This window comes from Coregonus clupeaformis, chromosome 10, assembly GCF_020615455.1.
Source record: "Coregonus clupeaformis isolate EN_2021a chromosome 10, ASM2061545v1, whole genome shotgun sequence".
Classification (NCBI taxonomy): domain Eukaryota; kingdom Metazoa; phylum Chordata; class Actinopteri; order Salmoniformes; family Salmonidae; genus Coregonus; species Coregonus clupeaformis.
The window spans coordinates 6855791-6881213 of NC_059201.1; the positions used below are offsets into that span (position 1 = coordinate 6855791).

The 25423-nt window shown below is 44.9% G+C and overlaps 1 protein-coding gene across 2 annotated transcripts in view; it reads right to left on the bottom strand.

Annotated features, from left to right (window-relative positions):
• Positions 1 to 247: 247 nt before the first annotated feature.
• col2a1b (collagen, type II, alpha 1b) overlaps positions 248 to 25423 on the bottom strand; it is a 72160-nt gene continuing 46984 nt past the window's right edge. For both annotated transcript variants that reach the window (XM_041887400.2, XM_041887399.2), the window contains 20 exons: positions 25183 to 25281; positions 20809 to 20916; positions 20469 to 20522; positions 20106 to 20159; positions 19822 to 19875; positions 14656 to 14709; positions 14344 to 14451; positions 14164 to 14217; positions 14016 to 14069; positions 8197 to 8358; positions 5710 to 5817; positions 5144 to 5251; positions 4726 to 4887; positions 4267 to 4428; positions 3253 to 3306; positions 3003 to 3110; positions 2335 to 2623; positions 1857 to 2044; positions 1208 to 1450; positions 248 to 548 (listed from right to left, as the gene is read on the bottom strand). In XM_041887400.2, the coding sequence (XP_041743334.1) occupies positions 402 to 548; positions 1208 to 1450; positions 1857 to 2044; positions 2335 to 2623; positions 3003 to 3110; positions 3253 to 3306; positions 4267 to 4428; positions 4726 to 4887; positions 5144 to 5251; positions 5710 to 5817; positions 8197 to 8358; positions 14016 to 14069; positions 14164 to 14217; positions 14344 to 14451; positions 14656 to 14709; positions 19822 to 19875; positions 20106 to 20159; positions 20469 to 20522; positions 20809 to 20916; positions 25183 to 25281 (2370 nt within the window). In that variant the 3' untranslated portion in view covers positions 248 to 401. The remainder of the gene's footprint in view (positions 549 to 1207; positions 1451 to 1856; positions 2045 to 2334; positions 2624 to 3002; positions 3111 to 3252; positions 3307 to 4266; positions 4429 to 4725; positions 4888 to 5143; positions 5252 to 5709; positions 5818 to 8196; positions 8359 to 14015; positions 14070 to 14163; positions 14218 to 14343; positions 14452 to 14655; positions 14710 to 19821; positions 19876 to 20105; positions 20160 to 20468; positions 20523 to 20808; positions 20917 to 25182; positions 25282 to 25423) is intronic.

The following is a 25423-nucleotide window of genomic DNA, read 5'->3' on the forward strand; positions in this document are numbered from 1 at the left end:
AACACACTCAGTTCTAACACACCTTGGGACCCACACCTGAACAATAAATAAATAACACCAACTCATGTTTTGGCATGTTCCCTCCTTCTCCTCTTCCCTCGATCCTTCTTGTTAGTGGGGAGGTGCTCCCAGGCTGGGGTGTGGAGCGGATGGGGGGATGGAGGGAGGGTTGAAGTGCCATGGGAGGTGGGGGGTCTGATGGAGGGAGACTGGAAGGCGATGAAATCACAGATGAATATTGCCGGTGCCATTCAGTGCAGATATCCAGGAGTACGACTTAGTTGGAAAAAGCACTTTTTACTTAAAAAAAACAAAAAAAGTGTCTTGATCTTTCTCTATTCTCTCTTTCATTCTTCCTTTTTTTGATAGAAGTGTGTGTTCCTCTCTCTGCTCCTCTTTCTTTACAAGAAGCAGACGGCGCCGACGTCAACTCCAAACTCCTGGTCCGCTCCTCCAATGTCCACGGGAGCAATGTCCACGATGGGCAGCCGGCTGGTCTTCTGTGATCTGTACTCAATCACTGTCTTGCTCCATGCTCCTGTGTGTTTCTGTGGACAGAGAGACCGAGATGTTACAGATATTGATAGGGGACAGTGGACAGTGAATTAGTGTATTCGTGGGTTATATAGTCTCAAGACTGTTCTGTGTGTTTTCATCACTGTGCAGCCATTCCCCATCACGTTGTATGCTGTTGCCTATGTTTGGGTGTGTATGTATGAGTGTGTGTGTGTGTATGTATGAGTGTGTGTGTGTGTGTATGTATGTGTGTGTGTGTGTGTGTGTGTGTGCGTGTGTGTGTGTATGAGTGTGTGGGTGTGTATGTATGAGTGTGTGTGTGTGTGTATGTATGTGTGTGTGTGTGTGTGTGTGCGTGTGTGTGTGTATGAGTGTGTGTGTGTGTGTGTGTATGTATGAGTGTGTGTGTGTGTGTGTGTATGTATGAGTGTGTGTGTGTGTGTGTGTGTGTGTGTATGTACGAGTGTGTGTGTGTGTGTGTGCGTGTGTGTGTATGTATGAGTGTGTGTGTGTATGTATGAGTGTGTGTGTGTGTATGAGTGTGTGTGTGTGTGTGTGTGTGTGTGTGTATGTGTGAGTGTGTGTGTGTGTATGAGTGTGTGTGAGTGTGTGTATGAGTGTGTGTGTGTGTGTGTGTGTGTGTGTGTGTGTGTGTGTGTGTGTGTGTGTGTGTGTGTTTTCCTCCTCTCACCGTGCAGCCGTCCTCCATGACGCTGTACGTGAAGCGGCTGTTGCCCTCGGCTCTGATCTCCACATCGTTGGACCCCTGCAGCAGCACGGCCTTCTTCAGGTTGCCCGTGGCCCCGTCCATGTAGGCCACGCTGTTCTTACAGTGGTAGGTGAGGTTCTGGCTAGCCTCGGTGGACAGCAGCCGCAGGAAGGTCATCTGGATGCTGGCTGTGTTGGCTGCCAGGCTGTCATCGCCATAGCTGAACTGTAGAGGGCAGCAGAGAGAGAGAGAGAGAGTAGGGGAGAACAGAGAGGTCAGAACCAGTACAACGATGGATATAATTTTTTACGATGTCTATGGTTAAAACTAGTGAGAGAGGAGGGGGAGACAGGATGTAAGAATCAATGACGTAATTATATCAGAACTATATCAGAACTTTAACTGACTAGTGGCATTGATTGAGATAATGTACTTAAAAAGTAATTGTGTCGTATTGAGTCAAAAGACAGGAATCCCCTAAAGGACTGAAACAGACTAATCACAGAGAGGCTTGAGTAAATAGGTGTAATGCACACTAAACAGATCTCATCTGAGATTGAAGAGGAAGAATCATGATTGTATGATCAAGATAATATAGAGGAGACTGAAGAGAGATTGAATCGTGACTCACGTGGAATCCTCCGTTCATGGTCTCTCCGAACCAGATGTGTTTGGCAGACTTGCTCTTGCTGGACCACCAGTTCTTCTTGGGGATGCTGGCGGGCTTGGGGTAGACACAGGACTCTCCAGACTCCATGTTACAGTAGACCTTGATGGCGTCGATGGTGCAGCCCTGGTTAGGGTCGATCCAGTACTCACCTGCAGACAGACAGAGGAGAAGGAGACGGGTCAGATTAAATCAGTAGTTCTTCCTATGTAACTGTAATACACAGGGTCATATTTACTTTCTCTTTTGAACAATACAGAACCTTCCAGACTTCCTCAAAATATGGAGTTTTACCCAACCCTAATCAGTAGGGGCAGGAGAAACGTCACCTGACCAGGAGAAACTATGGGACCCCGAGTTTTTCCTGGTCAAGTCATGTTGCTTGCCTAAAACTCTTGACCCCTAAAAAAGAGCCAGTCTTCGCTCCTATCCCGCCACTCACCACTCTTCCAGTCGGGGTGGCACAGCTTCAGGTCTCTGCAGGTACGTGCAGGGTTCTTCTTGGAGCCCTCAGGGGAGCGGATGTTCTCGATCTGGTTGTTGAGGGACTTGAGTGTGGCGTCAACCTCAGCATCGTGCGTCCTCAGGTTTCCGGAGGCCTGGTCGGCCCTCATGTACCTCAGGGGATCGGGTGACTTCTCAGGCTGTGACAGGCCAGCGAAGGCAGACATGTCGATGCCAGGACCGGGAGGACCAGGAGGACCAGGGGGCCCAGAGTTTCCAGGGGGACCCTGAGATACACAGATAGAAAGATAGAATCCTTAATTGATTGAAGAAATTGGAAAATCAAGACGCTAGACTACGAGGTACAGGTGATGTGCTGCTACCAGGGCAGTGCCATAGGTATTCCAGAGGAGGAAAAACACAGAGCAGGTGGCATCAAGTGTCCATATGGCTGGCTGCTGTCTCAAATGACACCCTGCTCCTCTCCTCTCCTCTCCTCTCCTCTCCTCTCCTCTCCTCTCCTCTCCTCTCCTCTCCTCTCCTCTCCTCTCCTCTCCTCTCCTCTCCTCTCCTCTCCTCTCCTCTCCTCTCCTCTCCTCTCCTCTCCTCTCCTCTCTGGTACTAAGATAAGGTGAAAGATAAATGGGAGACGAGAGCGTTACTCACAGAGGGACCAGTCTCTCCGGAGCGACCACGGGGTCCGGGGGGTCCAATGGGACCGGGCATACCGTTGGAACCATCCTTTCCAGAGGGACCAACAGGTCCGGGAGGTCCCTAAACAAGACACACACACAAGGATTTAGATTTACTGTACTGTAGACTAGAGCTCTGCCTGCCATGCTCTTTGGCTGACAATGAGGAAGGGTACATCTCAAAACTCAGTGTAAGAGTTGTTAACGCTTCTGTCTATACTCACTCTTGATCCACTTGGTCCGGCAGGTCCAGAGGCACCCTGGTCTCCAGCTTGACCCTATGGGGAGAGACAAGGCGAGACAACATCTATAGGATATGCACAACTACAGATAAAGGGTACAGGGAGATTTCTATAGTATAGAGAGATTTGGGATACAGAGAGATTTTGAGGTATAGAGAGTTTGAAGTATAGAAAAATAAAGGGTTGAGGGAGATTAAGGGGTACAGGAAGATTAGGGGGTGCAGGAAGATTAGGGGTACAGGGAGATTAGGGGTACAGGAAGATTAGGGGGTACAGGAAGATTAAGGGTTACAGGAAGATTAGGGGTACAGGGAGATTAGGGGGTACAGGGAGATTAGGGGTACAGGAAGATTAAGGGTTACAGGAAGATTAGGGTTACAGGGAGATTAGTGGGTACAGGGAGATTACAGGGTACAGGAAGATTAGGGGGTACAGGGAGATTAGGGGGTACAGGGAGATTTGGGGGTACAGGGAGATTAGGGGTACAGGGAGATTAGGGGGTACAGGGAGATTAGGGGTACAGGGAGATTAGGGGTACAGGAATATTATGGGGTACAGGAGATTAGGGGTACAGGGATATTAGGGGTACAGGGAGATTAAGGGGTACAGGAAGAGTAGGGGTACAGGGAGATTAGGGGGTACAGGGAGATTAGGGGTACAGGAAGATTAAGGGTTACAGGAAGATTAGGGGTACAGGGAGATTAGTGGGTACAGGGAGATTACAGGGTACAGGAAGATTAGGGGGTACAGGGAGTTTAGGGGGTACAGGGAGATGTGGGGGTACAGGGAGATTAGGGGTACAGGGAGATTAGGGGTACAGGGAGATTAGGGGTACAGGGAGATTAGGGGTACAGGAATATTATGGGGTACAGGAGATTAGGGGTACAGGGAGATTAGGGGTACAGGGAGATTAAGGGGTACAGGAAGATTAGGGGTACAGGGAGATTAGGTGGTACAGGAAGATTAGGGGGTACAGGAAGATTTGGGGGTACTTACGGGAGGTCCGGGCAGACCCTGCAGACCGGTGAATCCTCTGTGTCCCTTCTGTCCTCTCTCGCCCCCCTCTCCAGCCTCACCCTTGTCTCCACGGGGTCCTTGCGGTCCAGCCATCCCTCTGGCTCCAGCAGGCCCGGCAGGTCCAGCGGGTCCTTGAGCTCCCTATAGCATAGCCAAGAGACATACACAGGGTTAGGAAGGGCTGCAATACAATAGTATTTGAGCAGACCGTTATACCCAATAACTTTATTGGTTAATTAAAGCAATAATATCCAACTAAAGTCTATCACATATCCAGTTTTTCCTGGCAAGAGAACATAAACATAAACATGGCCTGGGTTGTTCACCCCTGAAGTCCTCTCAAGAGAGGAGGTTTTAGGGGTGTGATAGGGGTTCTACAGGGTGTAAAAGGGGTTGCCATGGGGATGTTAGGGGGAGTGTTATAGGGTGTATACTCACAGCCTCTCCCCTGTCTCCCTGCTTGCCAGTGGGGCCGACGGGGCCGGGGGCACCATTACCACCTGGGGAACCAGGAGCACCAGCAGGTCCGGTGTTACCACGGTCACCCTTGATTCCAGTGGCTCCATCTCTACCAGGGGGTCCATCAGAACCAGCGTTGCCCTGAGAGACAATTACACCTTGTTTAATATTAGAAGCATCAAACGTGACAGTGAGGTAAAGTATTTTACTGCAGGTATAGGGTTGACCATGACAAGCCATATTGTTAATACTGTGCTGCATTGTATGGCACACTATGCCCTTTATAGTTCACCAGATTTGACCAGAGCCCTATGCGGACCCTGTTCAAAAATAGTACACAATATAAGAACTAGGATGCCATTTCAGACACAACCCATGTTATGTGACAGACTCTGACCTCTCTACCAGGTTCTCCAGCGGGTCCAGTCAGTCCAGGGGGTCCCACTGGGCCAGGGGCTCCACGGTCTCCGCCTCCACCAGGAGCTCCTTGTTTACCAGGCTCTCCCTGAGGAGATGGACACACAGGTTAGTTGGTGGACCACCAATTGGGGGCGACACTCTAATCAATTGTCTGGTCATATATTCACTGATCTTTTTCTTTGAATAACCATTACTTTCTTTTTTTTTTTTTTACATTTTAGTCATTTAGCAGACGCTCTTACCCAGAGCGACTTACAGTTAGTGAGTGCATACATTTTTTTTTCATACTGGCCACCCATGGGAAACGAACCCACAACCCTGCCGTTGCAAGCGTCATGCTCTACCAACTGAGCTACAGGGGACTACCATCATCCATCCATCCATTCTTACTTAAAAATGGGTGGGGTGGGTACAAGGCAATTGACAGTACAATATTATTCTGTGATAGTCTCATCTATAATAGGCTAATGAATCATATAATGAATTAATTAATTAATCGTGTAATTAATAAATGGGATGTGTAATGTTATGTAAGTGACTTACAGAGGGTCCGGGCAGGCCAGGGAAACCTCTCTCTCCACGCTGTCCTGGAAGACCAACAATACCACGCTGTCCAGCCAGACCTGAAGGACCTGAAGGCCCATCGGGACCCTGGAATGAGGAAGACAGGAGGAGAGGAGGAAGAGAGGAGGAGAGGAGGAAGAGAGGAGGAGAGGAGGAAGAGAGGAGGAGAGGAGGAAGAGAGGAGGGAGAGAGGAGGAAGACAAGAGGAGTGGAGGAAGAGAGAGGAAGAGATAGGAGAGGAGGAAGAGAGGAGGAGAGGAGGAAGAGAGGAGGAGAGGAGCAAGACAGGAGGGGAGGAGGAAGAGAGGAGGAGAGGAGGAAGAGAGGAGGGAGAGGAGGAAGAGAGGAGGAGAGGAGGAAGACAAGAGGAGAGGAGGAAGAGAGGAGGAGAGGAGGAAGAGAGGAGGAGAGGAGGAAGACAGGAGGAGAGGAGGAAGAGAGGAGGAGAGGAGGAAGACAGGAGGGAGAGAGGATGAAGAGAGGAGGAGAGGAGGAAGACAGGAGGAGAGGAGGAAGAGAGGGGGAGGAGAGAGAGGAGAGGAGGAAGACAGGAGGGAGAGAGGGATGAAGAGAGGGAGGGAGAGGAGGAAGACAGGAGGAGAGGAGGAAGAGAGGGAGAGGAGGAAGAGAGAGGGAGGAAGAGAGGAGGAGAGGGAGGAAGAGAGAGAGGAGAGGAGGAGACAGAGGAGAGGGGGAAGAGGGAGGAGAGAGGAAGAGGAGAGAGGAGGGAGAGAGGAGGAGAGGAGGAAGAGAGAGGAGAGAGGAAGAGAGGAGGAGGGAGGAGAGAGGGAGGAGGGAGGAGAGAGAGGAAGAGAGGAGGAGAGGAGGAAGACAGGAGGAGAGGAGGAAGAGAGGAGGAGAGGAGGAAGAGAGGAGGGAGAGAGGATGAAGAGAGGAGGAGAGGAGGAAGAGAGAGGAGGAGAGGAGGAAGACAGGAGGAGAGGAGGAAGAGGAGGAGAGGAGGAAGGAGGAGAGGAGAAGAGAGGGAGGAGGAGGAGGAGAGAGAGGAAGAGGAGGGGAGAGGAGGAGCAGGAGGAGAGGAGGAAGAGAGAGGAAGATAGGAGGAGAGGAGGAAGACAAGAGGAGTGGAGGAAAGAGAGAGGAAGAGAGGAGGAGAGGAGGAAGACAGGAGGAGTGGAGGAAGAGAGAGGAAGAGAGGAGGAGAGGAGGAAGACAGGAGGAGTGGAGGAAGAGAGAGGAAGAGAGGAGGAGAGGAGGAAGACAGGAGGAGAGGAGGAAGACAGGAGGAGAGGAGGAAGACAGGAGGAGAGGAGGAAGAGAGGAGGGAGAGAGGAAGAGAGGAGGAGAGGAGGAAGACAGGAGGAGAGGAGGAAGAGAGAGGAAGAGAGGAGGAGAGGAGGAAGACAAGAGGAGTGGAGGAAGAGAGAGGAAGAGAGGAGGAGAGGAGGAAGACAGGAGGAGTGGAGGAAGAGAGAGGAAGAGAGGAGGAGAGGAGGAAGACAGGAGGAGTGGAGGAAGAGAGAGGAAGAGAGGAGGAGAGGAGGAAGACAGGAGGGAGAGAGGATGAAGAGAGGAGGAGAGGAGGAAGAGAGGAGGAGAGGAGGAGAGGAGGAAGAGAGGAGGAGAGGAGGAGAGGAGGAGAGGAGGAAGAGAGGACAGTGTGTTATTATCAAGGATCTCTGGAGAGTGTTTTCAACAACAACAACAAACAATCAATCAAGAGAAAAACTATAAAAATCTATAAACGTACTGAAAAACAAGAAAAAGCCTTTTGTGTACACGGTATCCTGCTCCACTTATATGAGTCAGGCCATAAGTGTCTGTTCTCTGTACGTGCCTGTCCAATTTCAGTAACTGCCAGCTATGCCAGCTGTTAGTTCAGTACTGCTCAGAGGTGAACTGTGCTGCGGGGAGTGGAAGTACAAAGTAAAACACTTGGCCCCTCTCTGGAAGTACAATAACCTACAGGTGCTATTAAGGCCTGGACCCGGCAGACAGCAGTGTGTTTGGACTGGTTATTGGGTCAGTGATAAACACATACTGACGGCCCTGTGTTGTGATGGGGATGAGGGAATTGTGTTGTCCATTACAAAGGGCTTTTCTTTCATTCCCTGGACTGATGTCCGTGCCGGTGGGTTGGAAGTAAACCCAAGAGAGACTTTTAAGAAATGAAGCCAGTATAGTTTTATAGCTGCAAAACCCCAAAATGAATGTATTTCAGTGTTAACTTGGGTGGTGGGATGTGTGTTGTCAGTAACATCACAATCTGAAGATCACCACAAGTTCAAAACGCAGTGGTCAAAATAACTTTTCAATGTTGAATGAAGCTTAAGGACCTGCAGGACCTGTATTTGAGGAAGGTTGTGATAAAAGGTGAATTAAGCATTTATTACCCCTTTTTTGCTTAGTAGGGTGCTGGGCTGAATAAGAGTTATCAAGCCCATCCAGTATTCTCCGGGTTGGAGCTTGGAGGACAGTGCTGTAGTGATAAACAGGTGAACTTACAGGGGGACCATCCTCTCCAGCATCTCCCTTCTCTCCAGGGGCTCCAGCGGCTCCACGCAGCCCAGCGTCTCCCTGCCTGCCTGGGGGTCCACCGTCTCCACGCACACCTTTAGGACCATCTTTACCAGAAGGGCCAGCGGGACCAGCAGCACCAGGGTTACCCTGCAGAGACACATCAATCGTTCAATCAATCAAGCAATCAGTCAATCACTCAACTGATCAACTGATCAACCAGTCAATCAAGCAACCAATCAACCAATCAGTCAATCAACCAATCAGCAGGGTTAAAACCAGAAATGTAGCATACAAAACATGACGGACAGACACAGACAGACAGGAGCAGGTCAATACTCTCTGGGACAATGGAGGCTCCTCAGAGGAGGAAGAGGAGGACCATCCTCCTCAGTGAATTTCATAAAAATTTTAATAGTGAAACATTAAAAAAGTTATCCTTTTTAGATAAAAATATACTAAATATATCACGGCACCAAATAATTAATTAAAACACACTGTTTTGCAATGAAGGTCTACAGTCGTGGTCAAAAGTTTTGAGAATGACACAAATACTAATTTTCACAAAGTCTGCTGCCTCAGTTTTGATGATGGCAATTTGCATATACTCCAGAATGTCATAAAGAGTGATCAGATGAATTGCAATTAATTGCAAAGTCCCTCTTTGCCATGAAAATGAACTTAATCCCCAAAAAACATTTCCACTACATTTCAGCCCTGCCACAAAAGGACCAGCTGCCATCATGTCAGTAATTCTCTCATTAACACAGGTGAGAGTGTTGACGAGGACAAGGCTGGAGATCACTCTGTCATGCTGATTGAGTTAGAATAACAGACTGGAAGCTTTAAAAGGAGAGTGGTGTTTGAAATCATTGTTCTTCCTCTGTTAACCATGGTTACCTGCAAGGAAACACGTGCCGTCATCATTGCTTTGCACAAAAAGGGCTTCACAGGCAAGGATATTGCTGCTAGTAAGATTGCACCTAAATCAACCATTTATCGGATCTTCAAGAACTTCAAGGAGAGAGGTTCAATTGTTGTGAAGAAGGCTTCAAGGTGCCCAAGAAAGTCCAGCAAGCGCCAGGACCGTCTCCTAAAGTTGATTCAGCTGCGGGATCGGGGCACCACCAGTGCAGAGCTTGCTCAGGAATGGCATCAGGCAGGTGTGAGTGCATCTGCACGCACAGTGAAGCTAAGACTTTTGGAGGATGGCCTGGTGTCAAGAAGGGCAGCAAAGAAGCCACTTCTCTCCAGGAAAAACATAAGGGACAGACTGATATTCTGCAAAAGGTACAGGGATTGGACTGCTGAGGACTGGGGTAAAGTCATTTTCTCTGATGAATCCCCTTTCCGATTGTTTGGGGCATCCGGAAAACACCTTGTCCGGAGAAGACAAGGTGAGCGCTACCATCAGTCCTGTGTCATGCCAACAATAAAGCATCCTGAGACCATTCATGTGTGGGGTTGCTTCTCAGCCAAGGGAGTGGGCTCACTCACAATTTTGCCTAAGAACACAGCCATGAATAAAGAATGGTACCAACACATCCTCCGAGAGCAACTTCTCCCAACCATCCAAGAACAGTTTGGTGACGACCAATGCCTTTTCCAGCATGGTGGAGCACCTTGCCATAAGGCAAAAGTGATATCTAAGTGGCCCAGGGAACAAAACATCGACATTTTGGGTCCATGGCCAGGAAACTCCCCAGACCTTAATCCCATTGAGAACTTGTGGTCGATCCTCAAGAGGCGGGTGGACAAACAAAAACCCACAAACAAAAATCCAAGCATTGATTATGCAAGAATGGGCTGCAATCAGTCAGGATGTGGCCCAGAAGTGAATTGACAGCATGCCAGGGCGGATTGCAGAGGTCTTGAAAAAGAAGGGTCAACACTGCCAATATTGACTCTTTGCATAAACGTAATGTAATTGTCAATAAAAGCCTTTGACACTTATGGAATGCTTGTAATTATACTTCAGTATACCATAGTAACATCTGACAAAAATATCTAAAAACACTGACGCAGCGAACTTTGTGAAGACCAATACTTGTGTCATTCTCAAAACTTTTGACCACGACTATACAGTAGCCTCAACAACACTCTGTAAGGTAGAACCATGGTGTAGCCGGAGGACAGCTAGCTTCCGTCCTCCTCTGGGTACATTGACTTCAATACAAAACCTAGGAGGCTCGTGGTTCTCACCCCCTTCCATAGACTTACACAGTAATTATAACAACTTCCGGAGGACATCCTCCAACCTATCAGAGCTCTTGCAGCATGAACTGACATGTTGTCCACCCAATCAAAGGATCAGAGAATGAATCGAGTACTGAAAGCCTAAACTACAGCTAGGTAGCACTGCAGTGCATAAAATGTGGTGAGTAGTTGACTCAAAGAGAGAGAAAGACACTAGTTGAACAAATTAACAAATTAATTTATTCAAAAATAAAGGAGAAGCGATAGAGAGAGCTAGCTATATTTCATTTTTTTTTTTTACTTTCACTTACATAGCTAGTGAATGCAGCTAGCTAATTTAGCCTACTCAAACACCTGGCTCAAACAGAGAGGGATGCTATGTTAGCTAGCTGGCTATGGCTATCCAACACTGGAAATCTTCCAATTTATGTTAAGCTTTTGGTTTTATTAATTTATTGCCACCGGAGCTTGCCGGTGTAACTGCTTGCTGACTGTACACTGTACTGTGTGATTGTAGCGGGTTTACTAACGCGTCAGTTCTAGTAGTGACAACGATGTAGGATGTGTGTAGCGGTTAGCGGTTATGATATGAAGGTTTGGCTTGGAATGTTTTTTGTTTTTGCCTGGTAACAGACAGCTGATGTGTTGTGCACTGAAGTCCACAAGCGAAGGGAAAGGGTGAGAGGAGGAGAGCACGTACAGTTGAAGTGGGAAGTTTACATACACCTTAGCCAAATACATTTAAACTCAGTTTTTCACAATTCCTGACATTTAATCCTAGTAAAAATTCCCTGTCTTAGGTCAGTTAGGATCACCACTTTATTTTAAGAATGTGAAATGTCAGAATAATAGTAGAGAGAATTATTTATTTCAGCTTTTATTTCTTTCATCACATTCCCAGTGGGTCAGAAGTTTAAATACACTCAATTAGTATTTGGTAGCATTACCTTTAAATTGTTTAACTTGGGTCAAACATTTCAGGTTGCCTTGCACAAGCTTCCCACAATAAATTGGGTGAATTTTGGCCCATTCCTCCTGACAGAGCTGGTGTAACTGAGTCAGGTTTGTAGGCCTCCTTGCTCGCACACGCCTTTTCAGTTCTGCCCACACATTTTCTATAGGATTGAGGTCAAGGCTTTGTGATGGCCACTCCAATACCTTCTTTGTTGTCCTTACGCCATTTTGCCACAACTTTGGATGTATGCTCGGGGTCATTGTCCAGTTGAAAGACCCATTTGCGACCAAGCTTTAACTTCCTGACTGATGTCTTGAGATGTTGCTTCAATATATCCACATCATTTTCCTTCCTCATGATGCCATCTATTTTGTGAAGTGCACCAGTCCCTCCTGCAGCAAAGCACCCCCACAGCATGATGCTGCCACCCCCGTGCTTCACGGTTGGGATGGTGTTCTTCGGCTTCCAAGTACCCAATTTTTCCTCCAAACATAACGATGCTCATTATGGCCAAACAGTTCTATTTTTGTTTCATCAGACCAGAGGACATTTCTCCAAAAAGTACGATTTTTGTCCCCATGTGCAGTTGCAAACCGTAGTCTGCCTTTTTAATGGCAGTTTTGGAGCAGTGGCTTCTTCCTTGCTGAGCGGCCTTTCAGGTTATGTTGATATAGGACTTGTTTTACTGTGGATATAGATACTTTTGTACCTGTTTCCTCCAGCATCTTCACAAGGTCCTTTGCTGTTGTTCTGGGATTGATTTGCACTTTTTAGCACCAAAGTACGTTCATCTCTAGGAGACAGAACACGTGTCCTTCCTGAGGAGTATGACAGCTGCGTGGTCCCATGGTGTTTATACTTGCGTACTATTGTTTGTACAGATGAACGTGGTACCTTCAGGCGTTTGGAAATTGCTCCCAAGGATGAACCAGACTTGTGGAGGTCTACAATTTCTTTTCTGAGGTCTTGGCTGATTTCTTTTGATTTTCCCATGATGTCAAGCAAAGAGGCACTGAGTTTGAAGGTAGGCCTTGAAATACATCCACAGGTACACCTCCAATTGACTCAAATGATGTCAATTAGCCTATCAGAAGCTTCTAAAGCCATGACATAATTTTTCTGGAATTTTCCAAATTGTTTAAAGGCACAGTCAATTTAGTGTATATAAACTTCTGACCCACTGGAATTGTGATACATTGAATTATAAGTGAAATAATCTGTCTGTTAACAATTGTTGGAAAAACGACTTGTGTCATGCACAAAGTAGATGTCCTAACCGACTTGCCAAAACTATAGTTTGTTAATAAGAAATTTGTGGAGTGGTTGAAAAACGAGTTTTAATGACTCCAACCTAAATGTACGTTAACTTCCGACTTCAGATGCGAGAAGGAATTTTACAACGATCTGGCTGTTATGAAAGTGAACTGTGTTTGCATGTGATCAGGGGTGTATTCATTCTGCCGGTTCTGTTGAAAAACATTTCTTAAACGGAAGCAACAGTGATAAACATATCTGAATTTGTCCAATAGAAACTCTAATTTGCAACTGTTGGACTAATGATTACATCCTAGATCAGCTAGATGCAGGCAATATTATACAAGGAGGTATTGAATGAGTCAATGTCTGTCACCTTGATTACTCAAATTTCTCTCGACATGTGCACCTACAGTATGTTGTAAACTTTAATTCATAGGCTAGGTTGTAGCAACCTCATGATGGGAATAGGGAACATTAGAGTATAATGTAGTAGCCTAAACCTATCGATGTTACATTGAACTGGATGAATGGAATATGAATGACAGTCATCCAATATGCTGTAATAGAAATAAGGCCATGCTCATAAAAAAATTAAACGACACCGACTGCCACTTCTCTGGGGTAACAACCAATCTGTCTGAAACTGCCCATAGACAGACAGGAGCAGGTCAATACTCTCTGGGATAACAACCATTCACACTGAACCTGCCCACAGAAGAACATAATGAAACCAGGTTGATTTCGTCTACATCCAGTGTTATTCCCTACTGGTTCCAGTGGGAGAAAATACTATAGTAAATACTATACTATATACTATAGTAAATACTATAGTAAATACTATAGTAAATACTATAGTAAATAATCAACTAAATACTATAGTAAATACTGTAGTGAATACTATACTAAATACTATACTAAATACTATAGTGATGCTGAATGATTATGTGTTGGTCTGTGTATTGATTCCAAACCTAGAAGGATGCATGGGATTCTGAATGCAAGGTTCTGTTGCCATGCGAAATGGAATCCATTTTTGTTGATATGTCAAAATGTACAGCTAGATATTATGTTGTACAATTTTAACAAAGTGATGATTGATTTCAGCCTCTGAATGACCGTAATAGCCAGGTGTGACTGGAAAAACACAGGCATCACACCTGTATGTTCTGAAATATATCCGAAAACTATTGGAAAAACTTGGAATTACCAACACTGTTACACCCACATTAAAAATGCCTTTTCTATTCTAGTCAAATCCAACACTTCAGATTACAATGAACAATTCTAGTTTGCAAGTATAGCAATCAGTGTCGTTTAATCTTCAATACCAATGCTCAGGTAGGGTGACAGAAGATGTGAGTGTTTGAGTTGTGTATTGCTGACAGGTGATTGTACTTACATTGGGACCAGGGGGTCCCACTCTGCCGGCAGCTCCAGGGAAACCAGTGGCACCCTGTTAGTGAGAGAGGTTGTTGATGCAATGGAAACATAAAATAAAAAAAATTATAATGCAGAAATGAAATATACAATATGAGATTTATACTTACAGGGGGTCCCTGAGCACCGCGAGCACCTTTAGGTCCAGAAACGCCAGTAGGTCCCTGAAATGAAGGAAATTGACCGATAGTCAGTTTTATGAAGAAATGTGAAGCAAGTAACTCCAACAGAGTATTTCGTAACCAATAACTACTCGATATTTGTACATTTCGGGACAAAGTGAAACGTACGGAAGGTCCAGGAGCTCCGGAGGGCCCCTGGGGTCCGGGGGCACCAGCGTCTCCCTTCTGTCCACCCTCTCCCTGCTCTCCCTTGGCTCCGGGCTGACCATCAGATCCCTGGGGTGGGACACGGGGAGAAAAGACAGCTCAGACAGATGCTCGTTCAGCACGCAACAAACAGCTTGCATCATCATCCATCTTATCATCCATTTGAATGGATGAGATGGTCCTGTACATTTTTTGCAGTCTGGGTTGTTGACGGTAGGACTGATGGTGAGAGAAAGTGCATGGACAGTACTGTGTCCTTGGTGTGATACTTACAGGAGGCCCAGCGAAACCAGCAGGCCCTGGAGGTCCTGTCTCGCCCCTGTCACCCTGTCAGGAGAGAAGAGCGGACAAGTTGAGCAGCATCCACTTCCTTGTTCAAATGAGCATCGTGTGTCATGTACTGTATCAAGTTCTGTGTTCATTCAATTGTTCTATTGATAGGTGGAGAGTATAACAGGAAAATAGGATTGTGAGTGAATGTAATTCTCTACTCTGGATCAATACAGTAACCTAAATATGGCAGTAGACCTTAATCAGATAGCTGAGGCAAAGTAAAAACATCCTTCTGATGTAATATAAGCCATTTAGCAGACACTTTTATCCAAAGCGTGTTACAGTCAGGTGTGCATAAACTTAACATATGGGTGGCCCCGGGAATCGAACCCACAATCCTGGCGTTGCAAGCACCATGCTCTACCAACTGATCCAACAGGACCAAAAGTAAATATTTTTTTAATTTTATTTTTAATATATATATATTTTAAAATATATATATATATATATATATATATATATATATATATATATATATATATATATATCAGTGAGGGATAAAAGTATTTGATCCCCTGCTGATTTTGTACGTTTGCCCACTGACAAAGAAATGATCAGTCTATAATTTTAATGGTAGGTTTATTTGAACAGTGAGAGAGAGAATAACAACAAAAAAATCCAGAAAAACGCATTGAAATTGATTTGCATTTTAATGAGGGAAATAAGTATTTGACCCCCTCTCAATCAGAAAGATTTCTGGCTCCCAGGTGTCTTTTATACAGGTAACGAGCTGAGATTACGAGCACACTCTTAAATCTCAGCTTGTTACCTGTATAAAAGACACCTGTCCACAGAAGCAATCAATCAATCAGATTCCAAACTCTCCACCATGGCCAAGACCAAAGAGCTCTCCAAGGATGTCAGGGACAAGATAGTAGACCTACACAAGGCTGGAATGGGCTACAAGACCATCGCCAAGCAGCTTGGTGAGAAGGTGACAACAGTTGGTGCGATTATTCGCAAATGAAAGAAACACAAAAGAACTGCCAATCTCCCTCGGCCTGGGGCTCCATGCAAGATCTCACCTCGTGGAGTTGCAATGATCATGAGAACGGTGAGGAATCAGCCCAGAACTACACGGGAGGATCTTGTCAATGATCTCAAGGCAGCTGGGACCATAGTCACCAAGAAAACAATTGGTAACACACTACGCCGTGAAGGACTGAAATCCTGCAGCACCTGCAAGGTCCCCTCTCAAGAAAGCACATATACAGGCCCGTCTGAAGTTTGCCAATGAACATCTGAATGATTCAGAGGAGAACTGGGTGAAAGTGTTGTGGTCAGATGAGACCAAAATTGAGCTCTTTGGCATCAACTCAACTCGCAGTGTTTGGAGGAGGAGGAATGCTGCCTATGACCCCAAGAACACCATCCCCACCGTCAAACATGGAGGTGGAAACATTATGCTTTGGGGGTGTTTTTCTGCTACGGGGACAGGACAACTTCACCGCATCAAAGGGACGATGGACGGCGCCATGTAACGTCAAATCTTGGGTGAGAACCTCCTTCCCTCAGCCAGGGCATTGAAAATGAGTCATGGATGGGTATTCTAGCATGACAATGACCCAAAACACACGACCAAGGCAACAAAGGAGTGGCTCAAGAAGAAGCACATTAAGGTCCTGGAGTGGCCTAGCCAGTCTCCAGACCTTCATCCCATAGAAAATCTGTGGAGGGAGCTGAAGGTTCGAGTTGCCAAACGTCAGCCTCGAAACCTTAATGACTTGGAGAAGATCTGCAAAGAGGAGTGGGACAAAATCCTTCCTGAGATGTGTGCAAACCTGGTGGCCAACTACAAGAAACGTCTGACCTCTGTGATTGCCAACAAGGGTTTTGCCACCAAGTACTAAGTCATGTTTTTCAGAGGGGTCAAATACTTATTTCCCTCATTAAAGTATTGAGTGGCGCAGTGGTCTAAGGCACTGCATCGCAGTGCTAACTGTGCCACTAGAGATCCTGGTTCGAATCCAGGCTCTGTCGCAGCCGGCCGCGACCGGGAGACTCATGGGCGGCGCACAATTCGTCCAGGGTAGGGGAGGGAATGGCCGGCAGGGATGTAGCGTTGATAGAGCATGGCGTTTGCAATGCCAGGGTTGTGGGTTCGATTCCCACGGGGGGCCAGTATAAAAAAATATGTATTCACTAACTGTAAGTCGCTCTGGATAAGAGCGTCTGCTAAATGACTAAAATGTAAATGTAAATTAAAATGCAAATCAATTTATAAAATTTTTGACATGCGTTTTTCAGGATTTTTTTGTTGTTATTCTGTCTCTCACTGTTCAAATAAAACTACCATTAACATTATAGACTGGTCATTTCTTTGTCAGTGGGCAAACGTACAAAATCAGCAGGGGATCAAATACATTTTTCCCTCACTGTATATATACATATCCATTAAAAAAATATATTTTCCTTTATTACTTTCCTGAACAACATTTACATTTACATTTACGTCATTTAGCAGACACTCTTATCCAGAGCGACTTACAAATTGGTGCATTCACCTTATAGCCAGTGGGATAACCACTTTACAATGTTTTTTTGTATTTTTTTTAATCATATTTTCTGTATATATTAATTGTGTTATTTTCTTATTTATCAATTTTTTTTTTTTATATTTATAAATATTTTCCTTTAACTTTTATAGATTAATTTTTATATTTTTTGTTTTATATTTTATTTATTTTAGTATTTGTATTAATTTAAAAAAAATTATATATTTTTTAATCATTTTTTTTCTGTATTTTTTATTTAGTAATTATTTTTTACATAAAAAAAAAATATTGCGGGGGGGTGGGTTGGGGTAAGGGGGGGGTAAGGGGGGGGTAGAACGCTTAGGTCTCTACTTCAAGCTTATACATACTATATACATTTTATGGACACAGTCAATTTTACAATAATTAATAATTATATTTTGTTTGTTTTTACTCCTGAACTTCCTCTACCCTCAACCTCTCCGATCATTTTCATGATGTCCATCCGGTTTGCTTCTATATGCCATATCTTTCAAACTGTGCTCTTTCACAGAAGTTCTCAACCTATATACTTATTATGGACACAGTATGTTTTACATGAGTTATTTTGTTGTTGTTAGCTGTTATTAGTCCCAACCTTCAGCTCCATTCATCCCCTCCCATCTATCTCTTAACACCATCCATATTAGATTTCTATTTGCCATATATTTCTCAACTGTACTGTGATGTTTCACAAAAGTTCTGAACCATTCTATTCTCATTGTTTCTACAGATTGTACATTGAAAATAAACATTTTTGCTAAAAGTATTATTATATTATTGATCGATTGACTATGACTTTTCAGATCACCCAGTAATGCTATCTGCAGGGTTAGCTCCAGGTAAATGTTGCAATTCTCCAGCCATTCCTGGACCTGTGACCAAAAACAAGCTACATATGGACAGTACCTTATCAAATGATCTAACGATTCTCTCTCTTCGCAGCAAAATCTGCAGAGCTGGTAAGTATTTTATTTTTAAAATGTTTAGGGGGTAGATCAGCTGGTAAGTATTACCTTATCCTAATTTGTGATGTGTGTGTGTGTGTGTGTGTGTGTGTATGTGTATGTGTGGACTTTTTTAATATTTATAAATATTTTCCTTTAACTTTTATAGATTAATTTTTATATTTTTTGTTTTATATTTTATTTATTTTAGTATTTGTATTAATTTTAAAAAATTTATATATTTTTTAATCATTTTTTTTCTGTATTTTTTATTTAGTAATTATTTTTTACATAAAAAAAAAAAAATATTGCGGGGGGTGGGTTGGGGTAAGGGGGGTAAGGGGGGTAGAACGCTTAGATCTCTACTTCAAGCTTATACATACTATATACATTTTATGGACACAGTCAATTTTACAATAATTAATAATTATATTTTGTTTGTTTTTACTCCTGAACTTCCTCTACCCTCAACCTCTCCAATCATTTTCATGATGTCCATCCGGTTTGCTTCTATATGCCATATCTTTCAAACTGTGCTCTTTCACAGAAGTTCTCAACCTATATACTTATTATGGACACAGTATGTTTTACATGAGTTATTTTGTTGTTGTTAGCTGTTATTAGTCCCAACCTTCAGCTCCATTCATCCCCTCCCATCTATCTCTTAACACCATCCATATTAGATTTCTATTTGCCATATATTTCTCAACTGTACTGTGATGTTTCACAAAAGTTCTGAACCTTTCTATTCTCATTGTTTCTACAGATTGTACATTGAAAATAAACATTTTTGCTAAAAGTATTATTATATTATTGATCGATTGACTATGACTTTTCAGATCACCCAGTAATGCTATCTGCAGGGTTAGCTCCAGGTAAATGTTGCAATTCTCCAGCCATTCCTGGACCTGTGACCAAAAACAAGCTACATATGGACAGTACCTTATCAAATGATCTAACGATTCTCTCTCTTCGCAGCAAAATCTGCAGAGCTGGTAAGTATTTTATTTTTAAAATGTTTAGGGGGTAGATCAGCTGGTAAGTATTACCTTATCCTAATTTGTGATGTGTGTGTGTGTGTGTGTGTGTGTGTGTGTATGTGTATGTGTGGACTGTGTGTGTGTGTGTGTGTGGACTGTGTGTGTGTGTGGACTGTGTGTGTGTGTGTGGACTGTGTGTGTGTGTGTGGACTGTGTGTGTGTGTGGACTGTGTGTGTGTGTGTGTGTGGACTGTGTGTGTGTGTGTGGACTGTGTGTGTGTGTGGACTATGTGTGTGTGTGTGTGTGTGTGTGTGTGTGTGTGTGTGTGTGTGTGTGTGTGTGTGTGTGGACTGTGTGTGTGTGTGTGGACTGTGTGTGTGGACTGTGTATGTGTGTGTGTGGACTGTGTATGTATGTGTGTCTGTGTGTGTGGACTGTGTGTGTGGACTGTGTGTGTGTCTGTGTGTGTGTGTGTGGACTGTGTATGTATGTGTGTCTGTGTGTGTGTGGACTGTGTGTGTGGACTGTGTGTGTGTCTGTGTGTGTGTGTGTGTCTGTGTGTGTGTGTGTGGACTGTGTGTGTGTGTGTGTGTCTGTCTGTGTGTGTGTGTGTGTGTGTGTGTGTGTGTCTGTGTGTGTGTGGACTGTGTGTGTGTGGTACCTACAGGAGCACCACGGGCACCAGCAGCACCAGAAGGTCCAGAGGGACCAGATTCACCCTATAGGAGGAAACACAGAGGTCAGAGGTCAATCACAGAGGTCAATCATACAGATATCAGTCCATATATCACACCTCATATGGACTGTCGTTATCCTACAGTACGTGAGAGGTAACCTCCCAACAGGTGATATGGCTGTATGTTTTTTTTTAATGACTGATCTAATACAATCATTAAAATAATCAATGAACCAATTAACTATTATACAAGTTCAAAGATAAATTGCTCACCTTCTCTCCATTGGGACCAGCTGGGCCGGGAGGACCAATGGGACCAGTCAAACCCTAGAAGAGATAGAGAAAGGTTGAGAAACAGAGGGAATGGAAAATATAAATGTTTCAGTACAATATTTAGTACGTCTGTCCTTCTGCTGTTGTCTCACTGTACAGAAATGCCCATTAACAAATGAACAATTTAACATGTGTGTGTATACATGGAATTGCTGGAGGGAATATTTAAATGTGTTGAATATTAAATGGTAGAGTGATTGACGTTATACATGTGTTGAATATTAAATGGTTGAGTGTGTGAGGTTATAGGGCTGGGGGATACGGTGGATGATGATGATGATGATGATGATGATGGTCACTCACTCTTGAGCCGTCTTTGCCAGAAGCACCCTCAGGTCCCTTCTCTCCATTGTCGCCCTGTGGGACACAAACACAATGACATTAGAATTGCATCACTAACTGCATATAATTCAATATGCAATCACATCAATTGTTGACACTATATTATAACTGGGAACATATTTGGAGACACTTCTTGCTAATGCCAATGCCAAACATACATCTGTTACTATTGTCTCCAGCAGGTCCTGTTTCTAAGAACATGCCCCTTTCACAGCTTATTATTATTAGTTGCATTGCGTTACATTTCATCACATTAGCTTCATTACATTAATATGACTATTCCTCTGCTGCTCCCACTCACTCTGTCTCCCTTAGGTCCGGGGATGCCTGAGGCTCCTCTCTCTCCGGGCATACCCTGCAGACCGGGGGGTCCCTGGGCACCCGATGCACCACCTGGTCCGATCGCTCCCTGGAACACAGAACAGAATAGACACAAACACTGTCAACAGCTGCTGGAACACCGTAGGAAGTGTAACAGAATGCAAAAGGGTATGTTGTTGTTTACTTGTCTCATTGTATGCCCAACTATAATTGTCCCTCAGGTATGAATCTTAGTTTATGGAATTGATTTGAATAGATGGAATATAATGGAACAGTATTCTCCCCACAATGAGGAAATAGACCTGTTCACAGGGACATGATTCATCATGAGGAAATAGACCTGTTTACAGTGACATGATTCATCATGAGGAAATAGACCTGTTCACAGTGACATGATTCATCATGAGGAAATAGACCTGTTCATAGGGACATGATTCATCATGAGGAAATAGGCCTGTTCACATGGACATGATTCATCATGAGGAAATAGGCCTGTTCACAGTGACATGATTCATCATGAGGAAATAGACCTGTTCACTATGACATGATTCATCATGAGGAAATAGACCTGTTCACTATGACATGATTCATCATGAGGAAATAGACCTGTTCACTATGACATGATTCATCATGAGGAAATAGACCTGTTCACTATGACATGATTCATCATGAGGAAATAGACCTGTTCACTATGACATGATTCATCATGAGGAAATAGACCTGTTCACTATGACATGATTCATCATGAGGAAATATGCCTGTTCACAGCGACATGATTTATCAAAACATTCAACATCAAATACAAGGAGAATTGTACCCAGTGGGCAAAAATTGTTGAAATGAATATAATGTTGTAATTTCAAAAGGTTTTGCCCAGCTTCAGGGGTATCCACATCTTCATCATTAAACTTTTTTATTTTTTAATGTCCTTTCTGGCATTGGATGGTTTCAGAGTATAGTGTATTTGAGAACCATTCTAAGGTTGTTTGGGACTTAATGAAGTTGTCCATTGCAACATGCATGCTCAATCAGGCAGAACTAAAGTAAAGTATATGAAATGATTTCAAACAGTATCTGAGCTGTTTATAGAGTTGACATTCTTCTTCATCTTCTTCTTCTTCTTCTTCTTCTTCTTCTTCTTCTTCTTCTTCTTCTTCTTCTTCTTCTTCTTCTTCTTCTTCTTCTTCTTCTTCTTCTTCTTCTACACTGAGTATACCAAACATTAAGAACACCTTCCTAATATTGAGTTGCACCCCCCACAGAACAGCCTCAATTCGTCAGGGAATGGACTCTACAAGGTGTCGAAAGCGTTCCACAGGGATGCTGGCCCATGTTGACTACAATGCTTCCCACAGTTGTGTCAAGTTGGCAGGATGTCCTTTGGGTGGTGGAACATTCTTGATACACACGGGAAACTGTTGAGCGTGAAAAACCCAGCAGCGTTGCAGTTCTTGACACAAACCGGTGTGCATGGCACCTACTACCATACCCTGTTCAAAGTCACTTAAATATTTTGTCTTGCCCATTCACCCTCTGAATGGCACACATACACAATCCATGTCTCAATTGTCTCAATGCTTAAAAATCCTTCTTTAACCTGTCTCCTCCCCTTCATCTACACCGATTGAAGTGGATTTAACAAGTGACATCAATAAGGGATCATCGCTTTCACCTGGATTCACCTGGTCAGTCTATGTCATGGAAAGAGCAGGCAGTCAATGTTTTGTATACTCAGTGTATATCTCCCCTCCTCCTCTCCTCCCCTCCTCCCCTCCTCCCCTCCTCCCCCTCCTCCTCCCTCCTCCCCTCCTCCCCTCCTCCTCCCCTCCTCCTCTTCTCCTCCTCTCCTCTCCTCCTCTCCTCCTCCCCTCCTCTCCTCCTCCCCTCCTCTCCTCCACCCCCTCCTCCCCCTCCTCCCCTCCTCCTCTCTATTCGTGTCTTGGCAGCTCATTCTCCTAAACATTCCCTAAGCTTGTTCTCAGCCAATTTGCCAAACATTCTTGCTGCGTTTAGCTAGAAAATGAGCTCTGTGTTTGTTTTCTCCTGCTGGCACTGCTGCCTCACTGAACCCCTAGCAACATGGATGTGTCTGTTCATCCATCCTTCCTCTCCTCTCCTCTCCTCTCCTCTCCTCTCCTCTCCTCTCCTCTCCTCTCCTCTCCTCCTCTCCTCTCCTCTCCTCTCCTCTCCTCTCCTCTCCTCTCCTCTCCTCTCCTCTCCTCTCCTCTCCTCTCCTCCCCTCCTCCTTCACCATCCATCCTATCTTTAGCTCTAATCCCAGCCTCTATCTATCCTTTCCTCCTTGTCTGACAGTCAGAGGGGTTCTGAACTGAATTGGCCTGGAAGGCAAGCAGAAGGCTCCCAAACCAAAGATAGCAGCAAATCATTTACCCCTCTAGCCCCCCCTCCAGGCCTCCCCCAAGTGTGTTCTGTTCATTACCAGTATTGAGAATGAAACGTAGCACTTGGCCGTGGTTGACAGGCGAGCTACATCTCTATGAATCCCATTTTCTATGCACTGAAAAGGCTGTGTAGAATACAGCTGGCATGCTATACCACAGGTACTGTGCAGGATCAGAATGGTCAAAAGACAAAAAGGGGTGCTTATATTTGTCTTGTTTTACACATGTACAAGTGCGTGGTATGAAATGGAAATGTGTTTTTTTTCTCTCAATTATATACAGCAACCCTGGAGGCATTAGGGTTAAGTGCATTGCTCAAGGGATTCGGATGAGCAAGCTTTCGGTTACTGGCCCAACGCTCTGACTGCTGGGATACCTGCCGCCCACTGTGTCTCATGGTAATGAGCCCGTCTCATGCATCACAACCTATGTGTTCTTCTGTGGGCTATGGCGGTACCATTACTAGTGTGATTCTGGTCAGCTAGTAGACCGCAAATTCAACTAGCTGTAAATTCTACTAGCCTGGGTGACATTCTACTAGCCTGGGTGGCATTCTACTAGCCTGGGTGACATTCTACTAGCCTGGGTGACATTCTACTAGCCTGGGTGACATTCTACTAGCCTGGGTGACATTCTACTAGCCTGGGTGACATTCTACTAGCCTGGATGACATTCGACTAGCCTGGGTGACATTCTACAAGCCTGGGTGACATTCTACTAGCCTGGGTGACATTCTACTAGCCTGGGTGACATTCTACTAGCCTGGGTGACATTCTACTAGCCTGGGTGACATTCTACTAGCCTGGGTGACATTCTACTAGCCTGGGTGACATTCTACTAGCCTGGGTGACATTCTACTAGCCTGGATGGCATTCGACTAGCCTGGGTGACATTCTACAAGCCTGGGTGACATTCTACTAGCCTGGGTGACATTCTACTAGCCTGGGTGACATTCTACTAGCCTGGGTGACATTCTACTAGCCTGGGTGACATTCTACTAGCCTGGGTGACATTATACTAGCCTGGGTGACATTCTACTAGCCTGGGTGACATTCTACTAGCCTGGATGGCATTCTACTAGCCTGGGTGACATTCTACTAGCCTGGTTGACATTCTACTAGCCTGGGTGACATTCTACTAGCCTGGGTGACATTCTACTAGCCTGGATGGCATTCTACTAGCCTGGGTGACATTCTACTAGCCTGGATGGCATTCTACTAGCCTGGTTGACATTCTAATAGCCTGGGTGACATTCTACTAGCCTGGGTGACATTCTACTAGCCTGGATGGCATTCTACTAGCCTGGGTGACATTCTACTAGCCTGGTTGACATTCTACTAGCCTGGGTGACATTCTACTAGCCTGGATGGCATTCTACTAGCCTGGATGGCATTCTACAAGCCTGGGTGACATTCTACTAGCCTGGATGGCATTCTACTAGCCTGGATGGCATTCTACTAGCCTGGGTGACATTCTACTAGCCTGGATGGCATTCTACTAGCCTGGATGGCATTCTACTAGCCTGGGTGACATTCTACTAGCCTGGATGGCATTCTACTAGCCTGGGTGACATTCTACAAGCCTGGGTGACATTCTACTAGCCTGGATGGCATTCTACTAGCCTGGGTGACATTCTACTAGCCTGGGTGACATTCTACTAGCCTGGGTGACATTCTACTAGCCTGGATGGCATTCTACTAGCCTGGGTGACATTCTACAAGCCTGGGTGACATTCTACTAGCCTGGGTGACATTCTACTAGCCTGGGTGACATTCTACTAGCCTGGGTGACATTCTACTAGCCTGGGTGACATTCTACTAGCCTGGGTGACATTCTACTAGCCTGGGTGACATTCTACTAGCCTGGGTGACATTCTACAAGCCAAGGGTCCAACATCTGGGCTGTTAGGTGTATGAGAAGACAGGTCACTCGCCACATTGTGTTTGTCTCACCTTGGGCCCATCAGTTCCAGGAGTTCCAGGCAGACCACGGGGTCCCTGCAGCCCCTGAGGCCCAGCACCTCCTCTCTCTCCTGGGAAACCACGCTCACCCTACAGTTGACAGACAGAGACAGGGATGGATGGTTAATATTATTGCTCAGCATTACTCCATATGAGTTCCTCCATAATTCCATAATGGGAGTTAGCTATATGAACATCATAGGTGTGGAGATGAGAGGTGGAGGAGATTAAA